Genomic DNA, 21,276 nt, shown 5'->3' on the forward strand with positions numbered 1-21,276 from the left:
TCTGTGGATTCCCTGCAGGATCTTGAAATGTACTTTAAAAAGTTGAAAAAAGGAGCTTAGACATATTCTTTTAGTATCTAAGGTTTTGAACACATTATATATTCCCATTATAAACTGTCGTTAAGCTCTGACACATCACTATTTTGTAAGTCGCATAGTTTAGCTTTAAAAAACACTTAAGTATGACATGATGATGATGGTTATATCCTCCATTTTTTCTTTTTTTATCTCATAATGAGTTGTGCCACAAACTGGCGAGTTTTTACTAAAAACTTAAACCTGGTCACACCCATTCCTTATATTTGGCTAAATACAGCAAAGTTTGCAGAAGAAAAATCGTATTTTCATTGTTGGGGATAAACTAAAAACATTTTATGGACTTCAAAAATGGAAAAATAATAAGTCTAAAAAGTTAAATGGCTGTAAATCTTAGGGTAAACGCAAAATATTACAGTTTATTTGTTATTTTGCAGGTAAAAGAGAAATAATTCTTAGTAATATTTTTTTTAATTGGGGGAAAAAAATAAAATCTGGCTCCTGAGTAATTTCAACTTTGGGATTTTGACCCTTGGTGCAAAAAGTTTGGATACCACTGATGTAAATGTTCTAGTCTCACTAGTATTTGTCGTCCAATCATTCTCTGATTTGTTGCCCTTTGACGTGCCTGATTAGAATACGCCATATGTTTAACAGTGTTTTTTCTCCATGAATATTCAAAGCAGACCAAACTGAACCAGTTTTATTTCCTCTTCCTGATAACGTCCTGCTCCTTGGTAAGCTGCGCTCTGAAATGTTCAGGGCTGCACTAAAGAGCCTCTGATGGATGATGCACTGCTGCTGTTGCCATGGTGTAAACTGTCAACGAGCCGGAGGAAAATCCCAGCGCTCCGGCACTGCGCCGTCTGTCGTCCCTGTGAAACACACTCCAGCCAAGGGCGCGTATCCCCCAGGAAGTGGCTCCCGCAACAGTTTTTCTGCTGCGATTTCATTCATCTGCAGCATCTCTGCTCATCAGACATTAATCAACCTCATCTGTAAAACAGTCTTAGATATTTACAAGCCTTTTGCAATAAACTATCAATTAATTAAACGCAAGATAAAAAAAATGTAAATGTGTTTCATCATTTCAATTCTGATCATTTTTAAAGGGCAGTTTAGTTTATAGACACTTCATAATCCATTTTATTTATGGTTTCAGTTTTGGTTATTTTGGATATTTAAAATAAAGTCAATTTCCTGTATCAAGGGTTCTTTACAAACTCAAAGTTTGTTGGCTTTTGAAATGGTGGACTTGAATTATTATGCCATTTTGAATATATTATTTGAAAATGGTTTCAAAACAACAAAATTATTATTTATCGCAGCAGTTTCTGGAATAATTTATTGTCCAACAAAATTTGTTTTTGTGAAAAGTTTAGCTATTTATGTGAAACTTTCACATTTTTGTTGTCTCCAAGTAATATCCTGCTGTGTTTGGGCTCTGCCTGGACGGTTTGTCCACATGAGTTTCAGTGAAAACTCAGAGCAAGCTGATTGATATAACCCAAGATGCGAGATGAGAAATGAAGACGACACTAAAGCTCGTTTTTCAGGATACATTCAGTTAGGAAGGGCCTTGTGTTCGGTCAAGTGGAAAAGTGGATTTTCTCTTTTTAAAAAACTGAGGTACACCTCAAGCTCCTCTCCGTGGGAACTCATTAAATTTCCGGCATGGTCTCAGTTATTTATAGCTTCAGGAATGTGACACAAATTGTTTTTGTTTTATCCTTTCCTCAAAGATAACTTGAAGTGACAATCCAGGCGAGGACATTTACACAATAAAATGGCAACAGAAGAGTTTTTGTCTGGGCTTTTGAAGCATTTTAAAATGTGAGAGGAAATTGTAATTTAGTGCTAGATTAGATATGTGGCAACAATTTAAAGGAATGACTCACTTTTTAGAGTTAGAAACCGCCGGCAGACCATCTGCTTTTACTGTGACATGAAAGAGAGATGGAAAAAGAACACAAAACTCCAAACTTGGAAAGTATTGGGAGCAAATGATGCTTCAGTGGCTTTTTTTGTAGGAAACAGACACTGCTAAGCACACAAGCATTGTGCTTGGAGTACATTTTACACTAGAAAAGATGAGAATTAATTTTCTGTATCTGACTTTAATAGCACACAGAAGCTTTGAACCAAGAATTCTAGTCCCCAGTAGAAATACTTATGGATTTATAAAAGTTTTGCACTTGTTCCCTTTCCATCAGGAGCAACAGGAGGAGGACCAGGAGTCCCACAGGTCGTCCACCAGTCGTTTGTCCAGGTCTCCCTTGAGGGGCGTGAAGAAGGTGAAGATGATGCAATGTAAGATCACGCTGCTGGACGGCTCCGACTACTCCGTCAACGTGGAGGTGAGTCTTTGCAGGTGACAGAGGTTAAATGTTTTTAATAATGTGGTTTGCAGCAGCGTAGAGGCCATTGTAAGAGAGTAAAGAGAGGTTTTGTTTTCATTAACCCTCCAGCAGTTTTAAGATGTGGAATAATTTTTCACAAGCTTTTTACGCTGTGCGTAGTCCAGCGGGCTTGAACTGACCCCTCTTGCGCTTTTATAATTTTTTTTTTTTTTGAGGGGAAGTGTGGTTTTGGTAACTGACGGTTTGACGGGTCAACGCTACGGCTTTGTTCTACCCAAGCGTAAAATTTCATGACATTTTAGCAGGACAGGTTTGGCAGCCAAATGCATTAAGGACGCTGATTTACAGTATCTGTGATTTTATAGACTTGCACCTTTACATTTGTCCACTGAGAGTCACTTCTTGTGATGTATTGCCCTTAGTTTTTCTGTTTTGTCTGGGGAAAAAGCTCCTCATGGGGCACTTCAGCACATCAGAGCTGCTGTGAAAAAGACATAAATGATAAACTTCTGTCTTTTTGTCTTAAATAAGAAGCTTTAAATGAGACAAACTGAGCTCTACAGTTGTATTGATTCAACTTAAGCCTGAAACAGAAAAAGCTTTATCCTTTTAAATGTGTGAATTTGAGCTTCACAACATAACAACCTCTCTCTGCCTGTAAAGTTAATCTTTCTCTTGAATCCTCACTGTATCAGGAATAAATGAGACTTTTGTTTGGCATTTCACTAATGCTGCTTTCACTAAAGCTCCTTTGAGCTTTTCTCCAAGATTGGAGACAGAAAACCTTAGAAGATTTCTCGGATGTGTCCAGGCTGAACAGGAGCTCAGACTGCAAACCTTTTTATTAAGCAGATTCCTCCTCAGCAGGGGGTTGGATGCCGAGGTTAGCCGACTGTTCCTGTTGCGGTGCTGAGAAACTTTGCTGTGATGTCCCACCACAGTAAAATAGTAGGAAATATTGCTTATTTATCTTTGCACCTTTGAGACCGATACTGCATTTTTTTTTAAAGGTTTTATTGGCTCTAGTGGCCTTTGTTTGATAGTTAACTGACAGGAAAGGGGGTAATGAGAGAAGGGGAAGACATGCGGCAGGCTGGGAATCGAACCTGCGACAGCCACGTCGAGGACCAAGGCCTCCATACGTGGGTTGTGCTTAACCCCTGCGCCACCACAGCACACCCGGATACTGCATTTTAATTTGTTGTAGGAATTTCCTGTAGTTTCATTTTCAGTTTAAAGGTAGAATACATTTTTACGCATTTTGCCTTTCATCCACACAAAAACTCTGTTTTATGTCCCTAAAAACCAAACCAACGAAAGTGGAGATTTGATAAAACTCAATATTTGTGTTTGTGTGTGTACATGAGGAAAATGGAAATTTGGGGATCCACACATTACAATCTGTGCCAATCTATCTACATCCCATGTGTCAAACTCAAGGCCGATGGGCCAAATCCGGCCCAACATACCTTCTTATATGGCTCTTTAGATTCTAGACTAAACACTAAGTCTACTTAAATATTATGTTGTCAATCAAATCTATGCAGTTTTTATCTGCTTATTGCCAAATCATATCAATCAGTTCCTACAGCTTCTTGAGAATTATCATGGAAATTCATGCAAAATCAACAAATCCCTGCACTTTTTTGTGCTAATAATTGGGAGTTTATTGCAGATTTTTCTGAAAAATTGTCAAAATTTCTCACTAGTACTAAACAGCTGCCTCAGCCTTAATTGATGTCAGATTATTGTCCATGATCTATGCAGCGAGTAATAAAAAATAGCATTTTTTTGCAAATATTTCCAGATTAGTTCCACAAACACTTTGATTTTTATTGCAAAAAAAATCACAGAACGAATCACGAAATCCTGGAGGGACTGAAAAGATATTAAATAATATCATTTAATTTTAAGAATTCATTGATATTTTGTGAATAGGTTTTATTAACACATTCTGACACCACCGGCCCTTTAAGAGCATTCATGATCTTGATCTTGACAAGTTATGATGAACAGAGTTGCTTTAACATCATATCTGATTGACATTGTTTTGTTTTTCAATAACTTTATATTCCAATACTCTATTTAAAAGCAGTCCAACCTGTATGTCTGTCCACACAAATGAACCTCCTGGCACCATGTTTAATTTCTAGCAGAAAGTTGTGTTTGTTTTGAAGCAATCTGATTGGCTGACATAGGCTTTAGCTTTGTGCTACACTGCCCCCTATGGGACTGGCATGTTTAAAACAACAGGGGTGGATTTTAATGGATTCATGTGGATGAAAACGTTTCTGAAACCAATACTGTGTGTATTCTTTTTTTTAAATGAGCTGGGCTTGACAAGAGAAGACATGAGGCTCGAATACTAACATACATTAAATTTTTTATTGTTTTTTTTCTTTTTCTTCTTTTTTTGAATTGTGAAGATGTGTTATTGTGTGTAGTCATCTTCATTGAATCCTCCTCCCAGCTCAGTTTAAACCCAGCAGAGATGAGACAGGACCAGTCCAGCTGAGGTTGGAAAACTAATTACCAGAGAGGCTTCCTCCTCCCAGCCTCCATCCCCCATCTGAGATGGTCCGGGACGTCAAGTCTTGACACTTTTATCCCCCTGACCTTGTAGTTTTCCAGCTCAGCTCAGCTGGCCCCTGTGGGAAGCAGTCCAGGCTAATCGTTTCCTATTATTTTCTGCGACACGGAGCTGCTGAAGCTCCCACAGCTGCACTTCTCACTCTGTTAGGTTGTGATAGAGGGAAAATGAAATCCCCGACATCTCCTAGATGATGACATTAAATTTGTGAAGGTCTTTCTACCTTCAGACATTTTTTTTGTACTTACTGGATAGTTTGTGACTGTACAGGATGAAAGTATCGTAATAATTCTCTATATTTATAGCCACTATTAGTCAAGCATCTTAAATGTATAATGTGGTTCAGCTGAGAAATGTAAAACTATATTTGCTGACTTTCTGTTTGTGCAACGTCTTATGTAGAAAGCGCCTTCAGATGAAACGGGTTATGAAAAAATTGGGTATTTTGTTTTCCAAATAAGTGTCTGACTGTGCAGTCTCACTTCTCCTACAAGATCACTGTGAGTCTGTTCCTGTTTACGTTCTATGTTTAGACACAGTTGACCAAGATCAATGTTCCTCATCTGATCTGAGGTCAGTTTACCTTCCAGCTTGCTTTTGTTTTCCCTTGGCGAAGACATCCAGACAGTTCACCACTTGCTTACTCTGGTGACTGGGTCCTTATCTTTTCCATAGCTGCTTGACTGATCCGAGAGGTTTTGTACATCAAAGCGTTTTTTGTTTGCGTGTCTGTACAGCCGGCTTCAAGTTGTAGAGGTTGGGCAGAAGTCATCTGACATGACTGTGTTGACTTCCTTAGAGATGATTGGGTAGGATTGTTTTCCTGCAACCAGTAGAGTTAAAATTCTGTTCATAATCCTGATAAGTTTTCTCTTTTTACATTTTATTCTGTCTGTATGTGATATTTTCCAATCGAGTGGACAGCATGTGTTTTCCATGTTCTCTTTATCGTGATAAATATAATTTGTGTTTAACGTACAACCCAATACAGCTCTGTAAAAAATTAAGAGACCACTTAAAAAGATCCGTTTTTCTGATTTTACTGTTTTAGAGGTATATGTTTGAGTAAAATGAACATTATTCTTTTATTCTATGAACTGCTGACAACATTCCTCCGATATTCAAAGCAAAAATTCAGATTACCTTCTGAGTATTTATTTACAGAAAATGAGAAATGGTCAAAATAATGAAAAAGATGCAGTGCTTTCAGACCTCAAATAATGCAAAAAAAAAAAACAAACAAGTTCATTTTCATTTAGAAACAACAATACTAATATTTTAATCAGGAAGAGTTCATAAATCAATATTTGGAGGAAAAAACATGAGGTTTTCAATAGGGTTTAGTGCAGTGGGCTCTTCATTTTTTCCAGAGCTATATGTGCAGTTTGGAGGTGTGGGTGCTTCTTCATGTATAAAGACAAAAAATTTTCTCAAAATTTAAGTGTAGATGTTTTGATCACATAAATGAAACATCACTCGTAAAAGCAATGGTTAAAAAGAAAAGTAAACGGCAATCAAACACATTAAAGGAGTGTTTTTCCGTTATACAAAATTCACTTTTTGCTTGTTTTCGTACTTTTATTTGTGTCTCAGCTTCTTCTAAAAACAACCCAACTGCTTAAAAAACTCAGCGTTTTTTGGCAAAAAGTTACTGTTTTTTTATGTCTGGAAAATGAGCAGTTTCAAAAACTTCCTGATTGTTGAGTCACACTACGCTGTCACCTAGCAACCCAAGCAATCCCAGTTTACTGTATGCGCTGTACAATGGCTGCTGGAAAAGACAAGCGTTTTGTTGTTGAAACCACTTGCTGGATTCTTGTTGGTTGAGCAGGAGGCTCTACTTTTGCTTTTCAAAGATGTACAGGTATATAATTTTGCGTCTGTTTGCATCCATTTTCATGTGTGAGTGTAAACGTTGAGTTGATATGCGTGGCCAGCAGGAGCTTATCTGGATTTAAAGTGACAGGATGCCCTAAAACAGCTCAGAATAGGCAGAACTGAGCAAACTAAAATCTCATCAAGAATGATTTTGTGCCAAAATGTTGTGAACATGTTTTGTATCGCTCAAAGGCTTATCCTAACCCGTTCAAAGAACCATAATAGATCACCTTTACATATTTCAAGGATATATATTAATTGATTCAAGTTTAAAACAAGTTTTTGGTTTTCTTCTCACAGAAACGAGCCAAAGGCCAAGTGCTCCTTGATAAGGTGTGTGAATACCTCAACCTGCTGGAGAAGGACTACTTTGGCATCACATACAGAGATATAGAGAGTCAAAAGGTAATCTGAAAGAAATTAACTTGTTACCCCAACCCCCGACCCTGGCCCCCTTATGAAACTATAAAGTTGTTTACAAGCAATAACATAATAATTCAAGCTGAAGTTGAGTAACTCTTCCTAAACCACATTTTGAAAGTAAGTCAGTGAGACACACTAGTTAAGATCTCCTACTTTTAAGAAATATATCTTTATGTAATTTGTATAGAAACTGGTTGTGACTTTTTTCTTCTGTGGTTTTGCAGAATTGGTTGGACCCTTCCAAAGAGCTTAAGAAGCAGATCCGGAGTACGTCTTAAATCCCAGTGACTAACCTGTTGTACCACTAACCTGCTAAATCCTAACTGTGATTATCTCTCACTCTTTGTGCGTCGCAGACGGACCCTGGAACTTTTCTTTTAACGTGAAGTTTTACCCGCCAGACCCGTCGCAACTGTGCGAGGACATAACAAGGTGAGTCAGCTGCTGATTTAAAAAGGTTATGCATCATGTTTTCTAATTATCACTGATTTCTAGGACTAATTATTCTTCTGTTAGGAAGAGAATTTAAGTGACCACCACAATCCATGGTGCAGTTAATTAAAAAAATTTAATACTGCTCTGGAGCTTGAGCTAAACCGTCCGACATGAGAATATCGCCGTGTATTGAAACCTGTTTGTTTTTATTTCCTCCCAGGTACTACCTGTGCTTGCAGCTGAGGGATGACGTCGTTTCGGGTCGCCTGCCTTGTTCCTTTGCCACCCACACGCTACTGGGCTCCTACACGGTGCAGTCTGAACTCGGAGACTACGACCTGGAGGAGCTGGGCAGCGACTACATCAGCGAAATCCGCTTCGCACCCAACCAGACCAAAGAGCTGGAGGAGAAGGTCATGGAGCTCCACAAGACCTACAAGTTGGTGTCTGGCTCTTTAGCCATGGTTTTGTTATGCTTTATTCCCCCAATGAAAGCATTTATTGATTAAGTCAGTAGTCAAACTTTTTGCCATTTGGGCCAATATTGTCAAGTGGATAGCACTCGATGGCCACATTTAGTTTTTTAAATTAAAGATTTATTTCTTAAGACATTTGTTGTTTTCATCTCTTCAATAATATACTGTATAGATACTGTTATACAGCATTATACAGCAAAGTAGTTTAATTTGGAATCTGTAAATCATTGTTGATCCAAAATATACACATCCTCTTGCACAGTTGCTGTTTTAAATGACAAAAATATCTTCCAAAGCTTCTTTTTTTTTTTCAACAAACGTGTAGTGTTTGCTGGTTTTAGCAAAGCGTAATCAATGAAAACAGGAACATTAATACAGAAAAATACTTTTTCTTGTATCCAAGTTATCAAATGTTTAAGAAGATTTTATTTGTCTGGACAACTCTCAAATTAATCGCAAATTCACTCCTTTCTCAAATTGTGGACCGAGGGGCCAAATAAAATTATAATCCACAGCAAATATCTAGACAGCCACAAATGGCCCCTGGGCCACACTTTGGACATCGCTGATCAAAGTAGAAAGAATTAAAAATACACTTAATACATTGAAAAGAGTAACTTAAACTTAATGTATTTCTTTGGAAATGATCCACAGAGGACAGGATTTATAATCCAGTTTCCCAAGAATTATTTGTGACTTAGTTTTTAACAGCATGAAGTTTTTATACTTTAGATAATACAAAATAAATTGTAGAAAGAATAGAGGATTTAGCAATGAACTTTGTGGGGGTTTTTTGCTCTTAGTTCTTGATTTTCACTGGATTATAATGAGTTGTGTGCAAAACTCTTAGAGCTTAGAAAGGAGTCGAATAATAATGCCAATCATCTTACATGTGCATCCTCTTAAAACAATTTATTGTTTAAAAAAAGTTAAACTTGTAAGTAGATTAGTAACACAGTGATGAAATTCAAATGTTTGACAGTTTTAAGAAGTGAAGCTTTCATTTGCTGCACAAATGCGGCATAAAATGGAGGATCTGATCTTAAACTACAGCGATAATAACCTCATTCATTGATTTGTACCTGTTGGATTTTAAATATAGAGGCACCGATTGTTTTTCTGTTTTGATTCACGAAGATATTTCGGTAACTAGTATTTGTTTTATGTTTTTGCTGCAGGGGGATGACACCAGCTGTAGCCGAAATCCACTTCCTGGAAAATGCCAAAAAGCTGTCTATGTATGGGGTTGACCTCCATCATGCTAAGGTAACAAGCTGACAAAGTTGTAACTCCTGATTTATTATTCCGTCTTTTACTTTATCACTGGTGAATTAATAATGAAATACACATAGAACTCAAAAAGTACCTGCACTGGTATTTTAATTTTAAAATACGTAAAAAGTAACTCTTATAAAAAGTTATTGTTATCCAGATAAATACTTTTCTGGGTTTTGTTTGTGTGGGAAAAGAATCAGCAGCTACAATCTGTACATAGATTTTTTGGCGGTTGTATTTTTTTTTTTTTTATAAGAAATTTGTACTTTTTTTGCAGGTTGCTATTCCTTATCCAGAACTAGCATTTAATTTGGGTAATTTATTTCTAAAATTTTAGACTTTTTTTTTTTTTTTTAAATGTACGAACTATATTAGTTTACCTGTAAGGACTCCAGAGTTCAAGGAGCTAAATTGAAAGGAACTTATTTTTCTTGAATATTAATAAATAGCATGATAAATCAAATATTGATCCATTAAAAAAAAAAAAAAAAAGTTTTTTTATGTTAATATTGTTTACAGCTGCCCCTTCTTTGTCCACTCTGGTCATTACATGACTCATGGTCACATGGTCATCAACATAAAATGAACATGTTTTATTAGCATGTTCTTACTCATGGGTCACAACCATTTGCCTTTTTTTCCAGCCATTTTTAGAGAATCGGTCACATATCGGCACCACTCCCTCTTTTTGTGTTGCTCTTGTTAGATGATAGCAGGCTGGAAAATTACATTTTTATCTTTTTATATACATTATTTAAGTATTTATTATGTCTTTGTTAGTTTGCTTGTGGGGGACTATCGAGTTTTTCTCTAAATTTGATTCATTGCAGTCTTATCTGTCCATCCTTCTCTACATTCATCTGACTCAACACAGCTACAGAGAAACTCTAGACGTTGCTCCTGCTGACAATATATTTATGCACAGCTTTTTGGTGCAGTAGAAAGAAAACACAAGCATGTTTTCCTTTTTTGTTTTTCTTTTGTTTGTTTTGGTGTGATTGGACAATTGGGCTTAAAATGTTAATCATCTTTTGATGAAAACGTCTAGGAAAAGTTGCTCTCCCCCTTCATAAACTGAGACACTTTCTTGAACATCATAAAATTTAATGACTAGTGATTCAGCTGCTCTTTGTGTAGCATTTTCCTGAATCCAAAGCTGTCTGGGAAAACTGCAGCAGCCAATACAGTCTCTTTAGCAACATTTGTAAATGACAAAAAAAAAAACCCTGAAGTTAAAGTGGAAAACTTCTGCTTACTTAAAAAAAATTACGTACATAGACTATATTCCAATTACACAAGATGTACACATATAACTAGGGAGTTGTTTTTTTTAAATTATTATTATTTATTTTTTGTTTGAGTGACTTAAAATCCCAGTAAACCAACAGCTGATATCAGTAGGCCTGTCACAATAACAAATTTTACTGGGTGATGAAGCGTCCAGAGAACTTATTGCAATAAATGACAATGTTGTTTTGAGACAATTTTAAAGTAATAATAATGGCTTAATAATGCACGTTTGCCCTCTCGAAGATCAATAAACTTTAATTTTGTAAGGAACACTTAGCACTGAAGCCAGAAGATATTTTATATATCTTTAAAAAATATATTATCAGCAAAAGCAATAAATAAAACAAAAATAAAAACCACATGAAACCAGAAATAAAATGTATTTTGATGTCTCTGTAAACAAAATTTTATATGATTAATAAAAATTAATTAATCATCAGCATGGAAATGATCAAACTTATTTCAATTTGTCATGCTTAATGAGACAGGCTTTAGATGTAAAGAGTTGAGGTTCGTCAGGAAGTCCGATACAAATCGTTCCTAAATACGAAATGTCCCAAAAATATTTTATCTGTTTCTTCCCACACATATTTCACCCATGCTGTTACTTGTGATGCCTCACAGCACACCTGCTTGACAAACATCATGGCTGCCACGGTAACCCCTTGGTTTGACATCGTTTAACGTCGCTTCTGCACCGGTCGACTCACACCGTCTCACTGCCGTCTCTGCGGGTTTGCCAGAGAAGATCTGGAGCCCAGCTTGACTTTTTTTTTGTTTGTTTTTATTTATTTATTTTTTATTCTTTTACTGTTTCTCTTCCACCGGCATCAAAAGCAGCATCAGAACAACAGGCAGGAAAGAGAGAGAGCATAAAACGGATTATCAAAAAGAGCTTTGAGAGTCAGAACGGGCCTGTGTGTGAGCGATGCGGACGAGATGACAGAGATGAGGAAGTGGCTTTGATCGAACTGAATAGACGTCAGGGATCAGCGCCTCCTCCATTAGTTACAGTTTTGATACACAAGAAAATATGTACATATCAGAAGAGCTTCCTCTTTTGTCTTCTCTCCTCTCTCATGAAATGCAAAGTTGGTAGGGAATCTCTATGAAAGCTTGGCTCCAGCTGAGGGAGAGGTAAGAGGCCGCTTTCCATGTGCTTACACTACCTGAGTGAGTGTGTTTTCCACTGGTGCATGGCTCCACACAACACAACCCATTTATCACTCGAGATTGGTTGCTCCCATTTGGATCCCTCGTTGGTTTCAGCCAGCCATTTCACGCTTGTACAGTGAAGAGCATCATCTTTATTTTTTTCCTAAAAACCTTCACTGCTGCCAGTCGGCGCCCCGCTAGCCGCCATTCAGTGTCACCGCCGCGTGCATAGAGGAGATTAGAGAACCTCACGCCTGACTCCGCTCCATGCCTGCCTGCTCAAACCCCTGTCATCACCACAAACCTTTTACTTTTACATTTCTACTTTCTCCTGCTGTGACGCCTGAACACTTCCCGTACATACCAAAGAGTTTATGAAAGTTTATTTGCTGTGGATTACAGAGGGGAGTGATGCAGTTGGGTGGGTTTTCCTCCAGCCTCCTGAAACAGATGTGTGTTCATGTGTTTTCTCACCGTGTCGTTTTCGCAGGACTCTGAAGGCGTAGAGATCATGCTGGGAGTTTGTGCAAGCGGCCTCCTCATCTACAGAGACAGGCTGAGGATCAACAGGTTCGCGTGGCCCAAAATCCTCAAGATCTCCTACAAAAGGAACAACTTTTACATCAAAATCCGACCCGGCGAGGTAAAAACCGCAACAGACCGCTAAAGTCATCCATGATTTCTCAGGAAATATAAATCCAGAGGTTCTTAAAATGTGAAAATTTGGGTTTCCTCTTCAGAGGAAGAGGAGGTGAAATGGAAACTACTCTGTCAAATATTCTAGAAATCGCATTGTAGAAATGTTAATGTTTCATAATTTATCACTGTTTGCCTCTTTAATCATTAAGTGTTGAATTGGGACGTTGAATTTGAAGGAAGGGCTTTGTTGACATGGTTAAAGAGAAAGTTAAACTAGCATAGTGCTGCAACTATCAATCATTTTAATAATGAAATATTCTGACGATTAGTCAATTAATCAGATAAAAGAAATTGTGACACTGCAGATTTTTCATTTAACTACTGAAGCACTTTTTGTACAAAAAGGGTGAAACGAAAACTGTAATTTGAGTCGTGGGTGAAAGATGTTTGCAGAAAAACTAAACTTTTTTATCTGAAATGGAAAATTTTTATATATTTTGTTCAGTTTGGGCATAATTACAGCTCTGAAAATGTTCTTTTAGCAAATGGCCTTTTTTGCAACCTGCATACCAATGATTAATTGATTACTAAATTTGTTAACAATTAATTCAATGATCAATTAATCATTTCATGTAATATCATTAGGGAATATTCTTCAGGGTTTTAATGAAAATAAAAACAAGGACTGAAGTTTGTATTTTTTGTTGTCTCTGTTGCAGTTTGAGCAGTTTGAAAGTACGATTGGTTTCAAGCTCCCAAACCATCGCGCTGCCAAAAGGCTATGGAAGGTCTGTGTGGAGCACCACACCTTCTTCAGGTAACAGCATGAAGCTTACAGTACTTCAGGTTAAAAACTATTTGCAAAATCTGCCTTATCTGTAGTGTCTTGGTAAAATGTCTTTACCACTTGAATGCTGTCGCATTGCAACAGAAAACTCCTGTTTATCTATTGAGATTTTATGTAATAGATCAATGCAAAATTTCCAATTTGTTCATGTGAGCGATAAATTTTCTTCACTCCAGGGTTATTTGTGGAGTCCCGCAGGGCTCTGCTCTTGGATCAGTTTTTTTACTGTATGTTTTCACTGTTATTCTGATGATACTCAGCTATATCTACATATAAATCCTGATGAATCCAAAGTTTTAGGTAGATTACATGCAGGTGTTGAAAACATTAAAACCTGGATGACATTAAACTTCATGCTTTTAAATTGTGAATTTAAATTAAGAATGTCTGAAAAAGAAAATTGAATAATAAAGTAGAAAACCTTTTTGTTATTTTTGTCCAGAACATGTCATTTTAGTCCTACAATAAATATATTTCTAGGATTTTCTTCTTTCATTTTTGGAATATTGTTAATATTAGAAATATCCTGTCCAGGAGTAACCCTGAAGAACTAGTTTGTGCATTTGCTGCTTCAAAGCTAGACTTACGTACTTCTTTGTTATTTTGTGAAAAATTTATATTTAAGGACACCCTGATAATCTGATACTCCTAAATGAAGTACTAACAAACGCATATGATTCATACGCAAAGCAGCTCCATTTATGCTGAAAATAAATCTGGCCTTTTGAAAGCATTTAGTTGCAGTGGATCTTTTATTTAGGGGAATCAGAGTACAGTAGATTTAATGAAAATGTGCGTCACAAATGTTTATGCACATATTGTTGTGGTATATTATATAAAATCCCAATAAAATACACTGAACTTTGAAAAATAATATATTTCAAGGCACGCTGGGTTTTAAATATTAATGAAGTAAAATGACATTAATTGTCTCTGTGGCAGTATTTAAATTTGAGGGAGCCAAGATTGCTTTGCACTTTCCTCCTCGTGTCACTGTACTTGATCTCCTTCCTGTGAAGCAGAGACTGCTGAGCCTCGTCGTAGTTCATGATGTAAAGTTGCTGCTTCAAGCAAAAATGCGTTCACTCGAGTCATTTGGCGTAGCGAAGCCGGCCTGGGGGCTCCCTGGAGACGCATTTAAATGAGGAGTTTTAGTGCTGTGGCTTAAATCAGTGTTTTATTTCTGGTTTGACTAATGTGCTTGTTTGTAACTTGTCACAGGCTCGTGTCTCCTGAGGCGCCACCGAAGAAGTTCCTCAGCCTCGGCTCCAAGTTTCGCTACAGCGGCAGAACCCAGGCCCAGACACGGAGCGCCAGCGCGCAGATCGCCAGGCCGGCGCCGCTGTTTGAGCGCTCCTCCAGCAAACGCTACAACATGTCCCGCAGCTTAGACGGAGGTCAGATTGTCCCGCTTGCAAACTCTGGATTCAGGCTTGGTTTGTGTTTATTACTGCGTCAATGCAGCATGGCATGGAGGTGAACGACCCTTTGCTGAGGTCCGAAGGAAGCCTTGTGAGAATTCCTCAACTTCCTCTTGACAAAGGGTGTTCAAAGTGAGGCTCGCGGGCCTTTTGGGGTCATTGGACTAATTTTGTGCGGCTCTTCTGCCCCCGGCCACAAAAATTACACAAATTAGGACAAAACTACAACTGCTGACTTGGTTTACCCAAATCTGCTTTTAATTACAGTATTAAAAGGCAGCTAAATACAACAAATGTTTTTAAAATGAAGACTGACCTAGATCCTGTTTAGATGAAGTATTTTTTCAGTTTTCTTCAATCCAGCCGAAAATAATAAGCAAATTGGATACCTTTCATTTAACAAGAAAAACCTATTTGAAGTTTTGGATCTACAATCTCATTCCTACAAAGAAATTCTGATTACCTTATTTTTTAAATTAAATATTGTTAAGCAGGTAAAAAAAATCACTCCATTTTTGTGATTTCAATTTTTAAAGGAAATTTTTTTGGCCCACATGACAAAAAGTAAATTATTTTTTAATGTTGTAACTTGACATTTCTGCATTAAAAACCCTTTTGATATTCTGATTTTAGGGTTTACATGAAAAAATTTAACTGCACTCAACAACACTAAACAATCACGCCGTTACATTTGTTCAATGTAGAAAACTTAGTTTTTTTAAAAAGAACTACTGAAATAAACCTTTCTTAATGGCATTCTGATTTATTAAAAGAAAGCAGTATATTTTAGATCACTAATATCTTTCATGTTTATGTTTGTGTACAAAACTTTTTTTTTTGATTCTTTGTTTCTTTAAAACCGTCGTAGTCCCTGATAATCCCAGATTAAAGACCGTCTTTCTCCTCAGCTCCCATCACAGAGAACCATGAGACTCCCGTGAAAGGCAATGCCACAGACGGGGCGCCCAAAGTCATAGCCAAGGAGGACATCATCACCACGGTAACGACAGAGAGGAAGGCGGAGGAGGAGAATGCGGAGCGGGAGGATGCGCAGGAAGTTGCCGCGGAGACTGACGCCACGACGCCGCTCAGACACGACACTAAGGTAGAGATTTGTCCACCGGCTCTCACCGAGGCGTATACTCAGAGTTCCTGTTTTTTCTTGTTTCCTGTTTTATTTCTTTATTACTTTGTTGATGGCTGATGTAAAACTCCCAGTTGCTTTCAGCTTAACCCTCTGCAGTAGTGAGGCTTCTCATCCTTTGCTTCTTTACTAATTCGCTTTTCTTTTCTTGTCCTTCCTTTGACCCTCACATTTTACTCGTGTGTGCTCATGCGTGTCCCCCTCACCGCCTCCTTCCCCCCTTCGCTTCTCTCCATTCACACATACGTTATCCAGCCCCCCACCCCTGCGTACGCCAGCGACCCGCTGCGCTCTGAGCTCTCCCTCCCATCGTCCCCCATCTCTTCTACCAAAGTGCGGCGGAGGCGCAGGGAGAGCGGCCGCAAGCGGGCGTCGTCGGTCAGCCCGGCCAAGAGCTGCGGCGGCGGCTGCTGGCGGCGGCAGGCTCGCGCCGACCGCAAGGCCGCTCTGCTGGAGGAGCAGGCACTGCTGCTGTCCGCCCGCAAGCAGCGCCTGGAGCGGGGTGGGCGGCGTGGGGCGGGCGGCGGCACGCTCTTCTCCTTCTCCCTGCACCTGCCCGACCTGTCCTCCGTCCTGGACGAGGACGGCTACATCACCTTCCCCGATCTGTCCGAGATGCGCTTCGTCCCGGAGTGCGCGCAGAACTTCCTCCCCATCAAGTCGCCGTCCCTCATCCCCTGCTTCCTGTTCATCTTCTTCTTCCTGCTCACCACTTCCTTCTCAGTCCCCTACGCCCTCACCCTGTCCTTCCCGCTGGCGCTCTGCCTCTGCTACCTGGAGCCCAAGGCAGCCTCCCTGACCGCCTCCATAGCCCAGGGCTACCATGACCATGACAGTTCAGAGGAAGAGGAGGTGTGTGTTCCAGCTGACCCCAGAGTGACCTTTTCACGCCTGATTCTGTCCCGTAATCGTTCAGATCTGACCTGGACATCGTGTGTGTCCCAGTGTCTGTCAGTCTCCTACTTTCAGAGCCTCATCTCTGCTGTCTCATCCTGTTGAAACCATCAAACATCACTCGCACTGACAGAGATGAACCTGCAAGTCTCGCCATCTCATTTCTGATTGGCTGCTTCACTGTGACGAGAGGGTTAGACACAAACACGGGGTTAGTTTACCTGCAGTGGCGTCAAATTTAGTTTGTCACGATCGTGAGCTGTGTTTCCATCAGACCATAAAATTGTGTAAATTGGAATAATGAAAATAAATTTATGCCAGTTTAAAAGAAATTAAAATTTTTTGATTATGTTTGGCGCTAGGATGAGGATGAGTGACTGTTGCAAATTTTTTAAAATGGCGGGTTTGATTCTTGCAACAGAGTGGCCCTTATGACTCAATCAGTGACACCACCCATTAGCTAGTTAGTAGCTGTGTTTCAACTGACCATAAAATTGCGCAAATTGGAATTACTAAAATAAATTAACTTAATGCAAACACCATCTTTTGATAAAACGCTTTTGTGCTAGAATGAGGTGATTTTTCAGCCATGTGAAAATTGATGGTTTTCGCAAACCTCAACAGAAACGCTTTTTTTCGCATTATGCCAATTTGCACACAGCGGCTTATTGGCAGGCATTGGCACAATGTGCAGCCGGCTCCACTGGAGCTCTCACAGTATTGCACAGTTCATGTTGTCATTCGAACGTATTGAAGCCATAACTCTTCTACAATTTCCCCAAAACGCCGCTCCCAAGTAGGCGGGGCTTGTCGCTCCAGTGCCTGAATAAGTCGCCGATGACTCTGATGGAAGATGAGCGATAGTGCTGTGACTGAATTATAAATACATCTCATGCAAGTGTTTACGTCCATGATTTTAATAACTTATTGTGTGCAGTATCTTTTTTCCGTGTCATTTTAATAGAAACACTGCAATTGCTAAATTGTGTTTTTTCGACATCAGAATATCAAAAGACTTTGCGCACATTTGTGATGGAAACGCGGCTGCTGAAGAGACGGTTTTCTGTTGAGGAGAGTTGGATTTCTAGAAACGGCCTTTTGTTATTTAGAGACAAATCTTCCTATAACTTGGTCTCTTTGTGCCTAACCCATCTCAACTTTAACGCATCATCTCTCAATTTCTGACTAATCCTGTTCAGCGAGAACTCAGAAAACGGCAACATCATGTAAAAATATTCATACGCCCTGAATGTTTTCACTTTTCTGCTACTTCATGTTGCAAATGGAAATTATAAAGTATTTTATTGGGAATTTCTGTGACCAACGCAAAGTTGTAGAAAAATAAAATTCCTTTTTTAAATAAGAAAATAAACATTTATTCCCTAAAATGTAGCAAAATAAATTTTTTTAGCGAATGCTAAATCATTTGTAGCAAAGGATGCATCTGCAGGTAAAAAAATACTTTTAACATCAACAAAAGCTCAGCTCTTTCTGCTTGAAATAGCAGCGTAGTGCTGATTATTTTTTTGATTATCAGATCAATAATAGAATAACAAAAGTTGCTTAATAGAAGTTTTTTTATTATTGTACAGAATTTGAATCAGGTGAAACTAAAAATGTCACTTAACGAGTTCTGAGTAGAACATATTTACAACAAAAGAAGAGATTTTTTATCTTAAAAGCAAAATGTACATATATATTTTATAGTTTTGGTTTAATTACTGCTCTGAGTGTGTTATTCTGTTAGAAAATTTTTATTTTGCTGCTTATATACTCAATTTATCAACTATATTAGCTGAAGTTGATGGTTACTTCAATTATCGATTCTTCAAATATCTGGAACGTAGATCAGAGTCTCCTCATGTATTTGAATGAAAGAGTCAAAGTTCAGACCTAAATCTAACTGACAATCTGTGGAGAAATTTGAAAACCAATGTTCACAGAAGCTGTCTTTGCAGTCTGCCTGAGCTCGAGCTGTCTGGCAAGTAAAAATCCATGCCACACTTTTCAGATATTATTGTAAAACATTTTGAAAGCCAGACCTTCCGCTTCACAATTTTGCTAACTTTGTGTTGGTCTATATGGATAGTTTTGTAAGACACCATATTTAATCGTCACTTAACATCATTTCTCCGCTCGGTCTCCCTGCATCTCTTTCCAACTCAACCGAAGCTGTACACTTTTAAAATCGATCGCTTGTATCATATTTCTGTTGATTATCGCCGTTAGGATGTGTTATTTCACATCCAGCAGCTCGCTTTGCAACAATGAGCTTAATGAAGTGATGCAGAGAGACGAGGATCGTCCACATCACCGCCATGTTGACATGCATGGAGAGGAGGGGGAGGGCCTGAAAGTCGGGCGACTGTACAGCCACAAAATCTGCTCATCAAATCTGATGATGAGCTTCCTTCTGATACCGTGTCTTACTGCAAATTATCCACAGGTGGACGCAATGCTGATAAGAAGTTTACAGGCAGTCATCGTGAGCAGTGAAACCTAAAATAACTTGGTCTTGATTTTTTTTTCCCAGAGTGGAAAGGTGATGCAACAAATAATTAAAGCAATTTTAAAACCCAAAATTAAGTAAATCGGCCCACTGGGTCACATCTGCACACGAGTGGTTACAAATGGTCGCCCCGCTGCTGGGGCGTCGCGATATTTAGCGTCTTTTCAGACAAAAAAAAAATCAGTATCAGCAAAATTTAAAACCGGCAGGTCAGCCATATTTAAAAGCCGTGTCCTTGGTTTAGACCAGCTGGTTCAATCAGTGACTTTCAATAGGGCACAACTCCTTCATTTTTAAAATACATTCAGTTGTGTGTCAGAAGATCCTCTCTCCCCATGAATATGTGTATTTATTCTGAATGTATTTCAAGCTGTCGCATCAAAACAGCCACTTTTACACGTCATTTTGCCCGACATGCAGGTGGCAGCGTTGATCATTCCAGGCTCCACCTATGAATGTTTGATCATGGATATTTAGCTTTCTTATCAAGATTCAAGTGATTTTTTTTAATGCAAGCCAAGAACAAAAGTGTTTATCAGTGGCGTTCTTTTCAGAAGAGGGGTTTGAAACAGAAATCAAAAAGACACATTTTGTCCTTTCTCGTAAAACTACTTCAACAACAGCCCAACTCTGTCGTCCTGAAACCCAAGTTTCATAAAAAATTTTAACCATTGAAATTGTTTGTTGGGTCACCATTCCACCCTGTAAAAACAACAGTTCAAAATGCTACTTTATAAATTTAAAGATGAGTGTATGTAAACTTCTACCCTGCAGTTCAAGGTTGCAGCCTCTTCAGCACAAATTGAGCGACAGTCCACTTTCCGATCAGCTTCCTCTGAGTCTGTTCTGCTTGCTTTGTTTGTCTTTTTTTATTGTTTTTTTTTGTTTGTTTGTTTTTTTTTGGTAAGTTTCAGACTTTAGCTGTGGTCCTTGTCTGACATCAGTGACATCATCTGACAACCTCTCATGTGTGGTAGCAACAAATCTGTGTTGATTATAAATGTAGTTTTTTTTACAAGTTGGGTCCTTCTTCTTTTTCTCGTTTGCATCTCGGAATGTTTTGCTTTGGTCTGCAATCGCAGACCGACAGCGAACGTACGGACTTTGCCTGTGATGGAGAGATGACCGCCACAGAGGTTTGTACGACAAAAAGAGAGTAAAAAAAAAGCAAAAGAAATGCTTTATTTCTACAAATGTTTGAAGGGTCGCTCAAATGGTTGGTCTGCACATTTTAGTTCTTGTTTTTGTTTTTAATATTACTGTTTTTGCACTTCCTTATTTTCGAGTATCTTCCTTTTTTATAAGTTCTTCTAGTTTCATTTCACTGATCTGTGGGTCTTTCCTTTATGATGCCATTCCTTCAAAAGTGCATTATAGCATGAAGTATAATTAGTTTTATGATAAAATCAAACTTTTGTACTAAATCATCAGTTTTTACCAACTAAAATATGAAATGTATTTAGCAGAAAACCATTTATAGCAGCAAGGACAATTTCTGTTGTTCTTTTTGGATTTTTGTTTATTTCAACACAACAAATTGTTACCTGACTCAATATGGGTTCAAGTTGTAGCGTGCTTCAGTCGTAACACAGTTTTTCCACTCACTATGAGATGTTATTTAAAGATAATAAAAGTTTCCACAGTGTCCCCTTTAGCTAATGGAAATTTGCGGGAAAGACTGTTTAAGCATGTTGAAAGTAATTTACTTTAATTCTCCTGCTTTGTTTTGTTTGCACTAAATTCAGCCAAATTACAAGTTACAGCATCATTCTGTAATAAAATGGCATAAGTAAAAAAAATAATAAAAATTTAAATCTAAAAAAATTGTTTGTTTTTGGTTTTAAAGAAAAAGCAAAGATGCATATAAAACTACCACATTTATTTTCTTTTAAAATGTTAAGTTG

The 21,276-nt window shown here is 38.2% G+C and overlaps 1 protein-coding gene across 14 annotated transcripts in view; it reads left to right on the forward strand.

Moving 5' to 3' along the window:
• epb41l3b (erythrocyte membrane protein band 4.1-like 3b) overlaps positions 1 to 21,276 on the forward strand; it is a 67,583-nt gene that overhangs the window by 23,219 nt on the left and 23,088 nt on the right. For 9 of the 14 annotated variants that reach the window (XM_032566204.1, XM_032566202.1, XM_032566210.1 and 6 more), the window contains exons 3-15: positions 2,250 to 2,393; positions 7,165 to 7,269; positions 7,512 to 7,554; positions 7,644 to 7,719; positions 7,943 to 8,161; positions 9,377 to 9,464; positions 11,856 to 11,900; positions 12,409 to 12,561; positions 13,277 to 13,374; positions 14,626 to 14,801; positions 15,734 to 15,930; positions 16,225 to 16,821; positions 20,455 to 20,508. In XM_032566204.1, coding sequence (XP_032422095.1) covers positions 2,250 to 2,393; positions 7,165 to 7,269; positions 7,512 to 7,554; positions 7,644 to 7,719; positions 7,943 to 8,161; positions 9,377 to 9,464; positions 11,856 to 11,900; positions 12,409 to 12,561; positions 13,277 to 13,374; positions 14,626 to 14,801; positions 15,734 to 15,930; positions 16,225 to 16,821; positions 20,455 to 20,508 — 1,995 coding nt within the window. The remainder of the gene's footprint in view (positions 1 to 2,249; positions 2,394 to 7,164; positions 7,270 to 7,511; positions 7,555 to 7,643; positions 7,720 to 7,942; positions 8,162 to 9,376; positions 9,465 to 11,855; positions 11,901 to 12,408; positions 12,562 to 13,276; positions 13,375 to 14,625; positions 14,802 to 15,733; positions 15,931 to 16,224; positions 16,822 to 20,454; positions 20,509 to 21,276) is intronic. The other 5 variants (XM_032566212.1, XM_032566216.1, XM_032566207.1 and 2 more) reach the window with 3 other exon arrangements.

The sequence above is a fragment of the Xiphophorus hellerii genome, chromosome 6 (genome assembly GCF_003331165.1).
Source record: "Xiphophorus hellerii strain 12219 chromosome 6, Xiphophorus_hellerii-4.1, whole genome shotgun sequence".
Classification (NCBI taxonomy): Eukaryota; Metazoa; Chordata; class Actinopteri; order Cyprinodontiformes; family Poeciliidae; genus Xiphophorus; species Xiphophorus hellerii.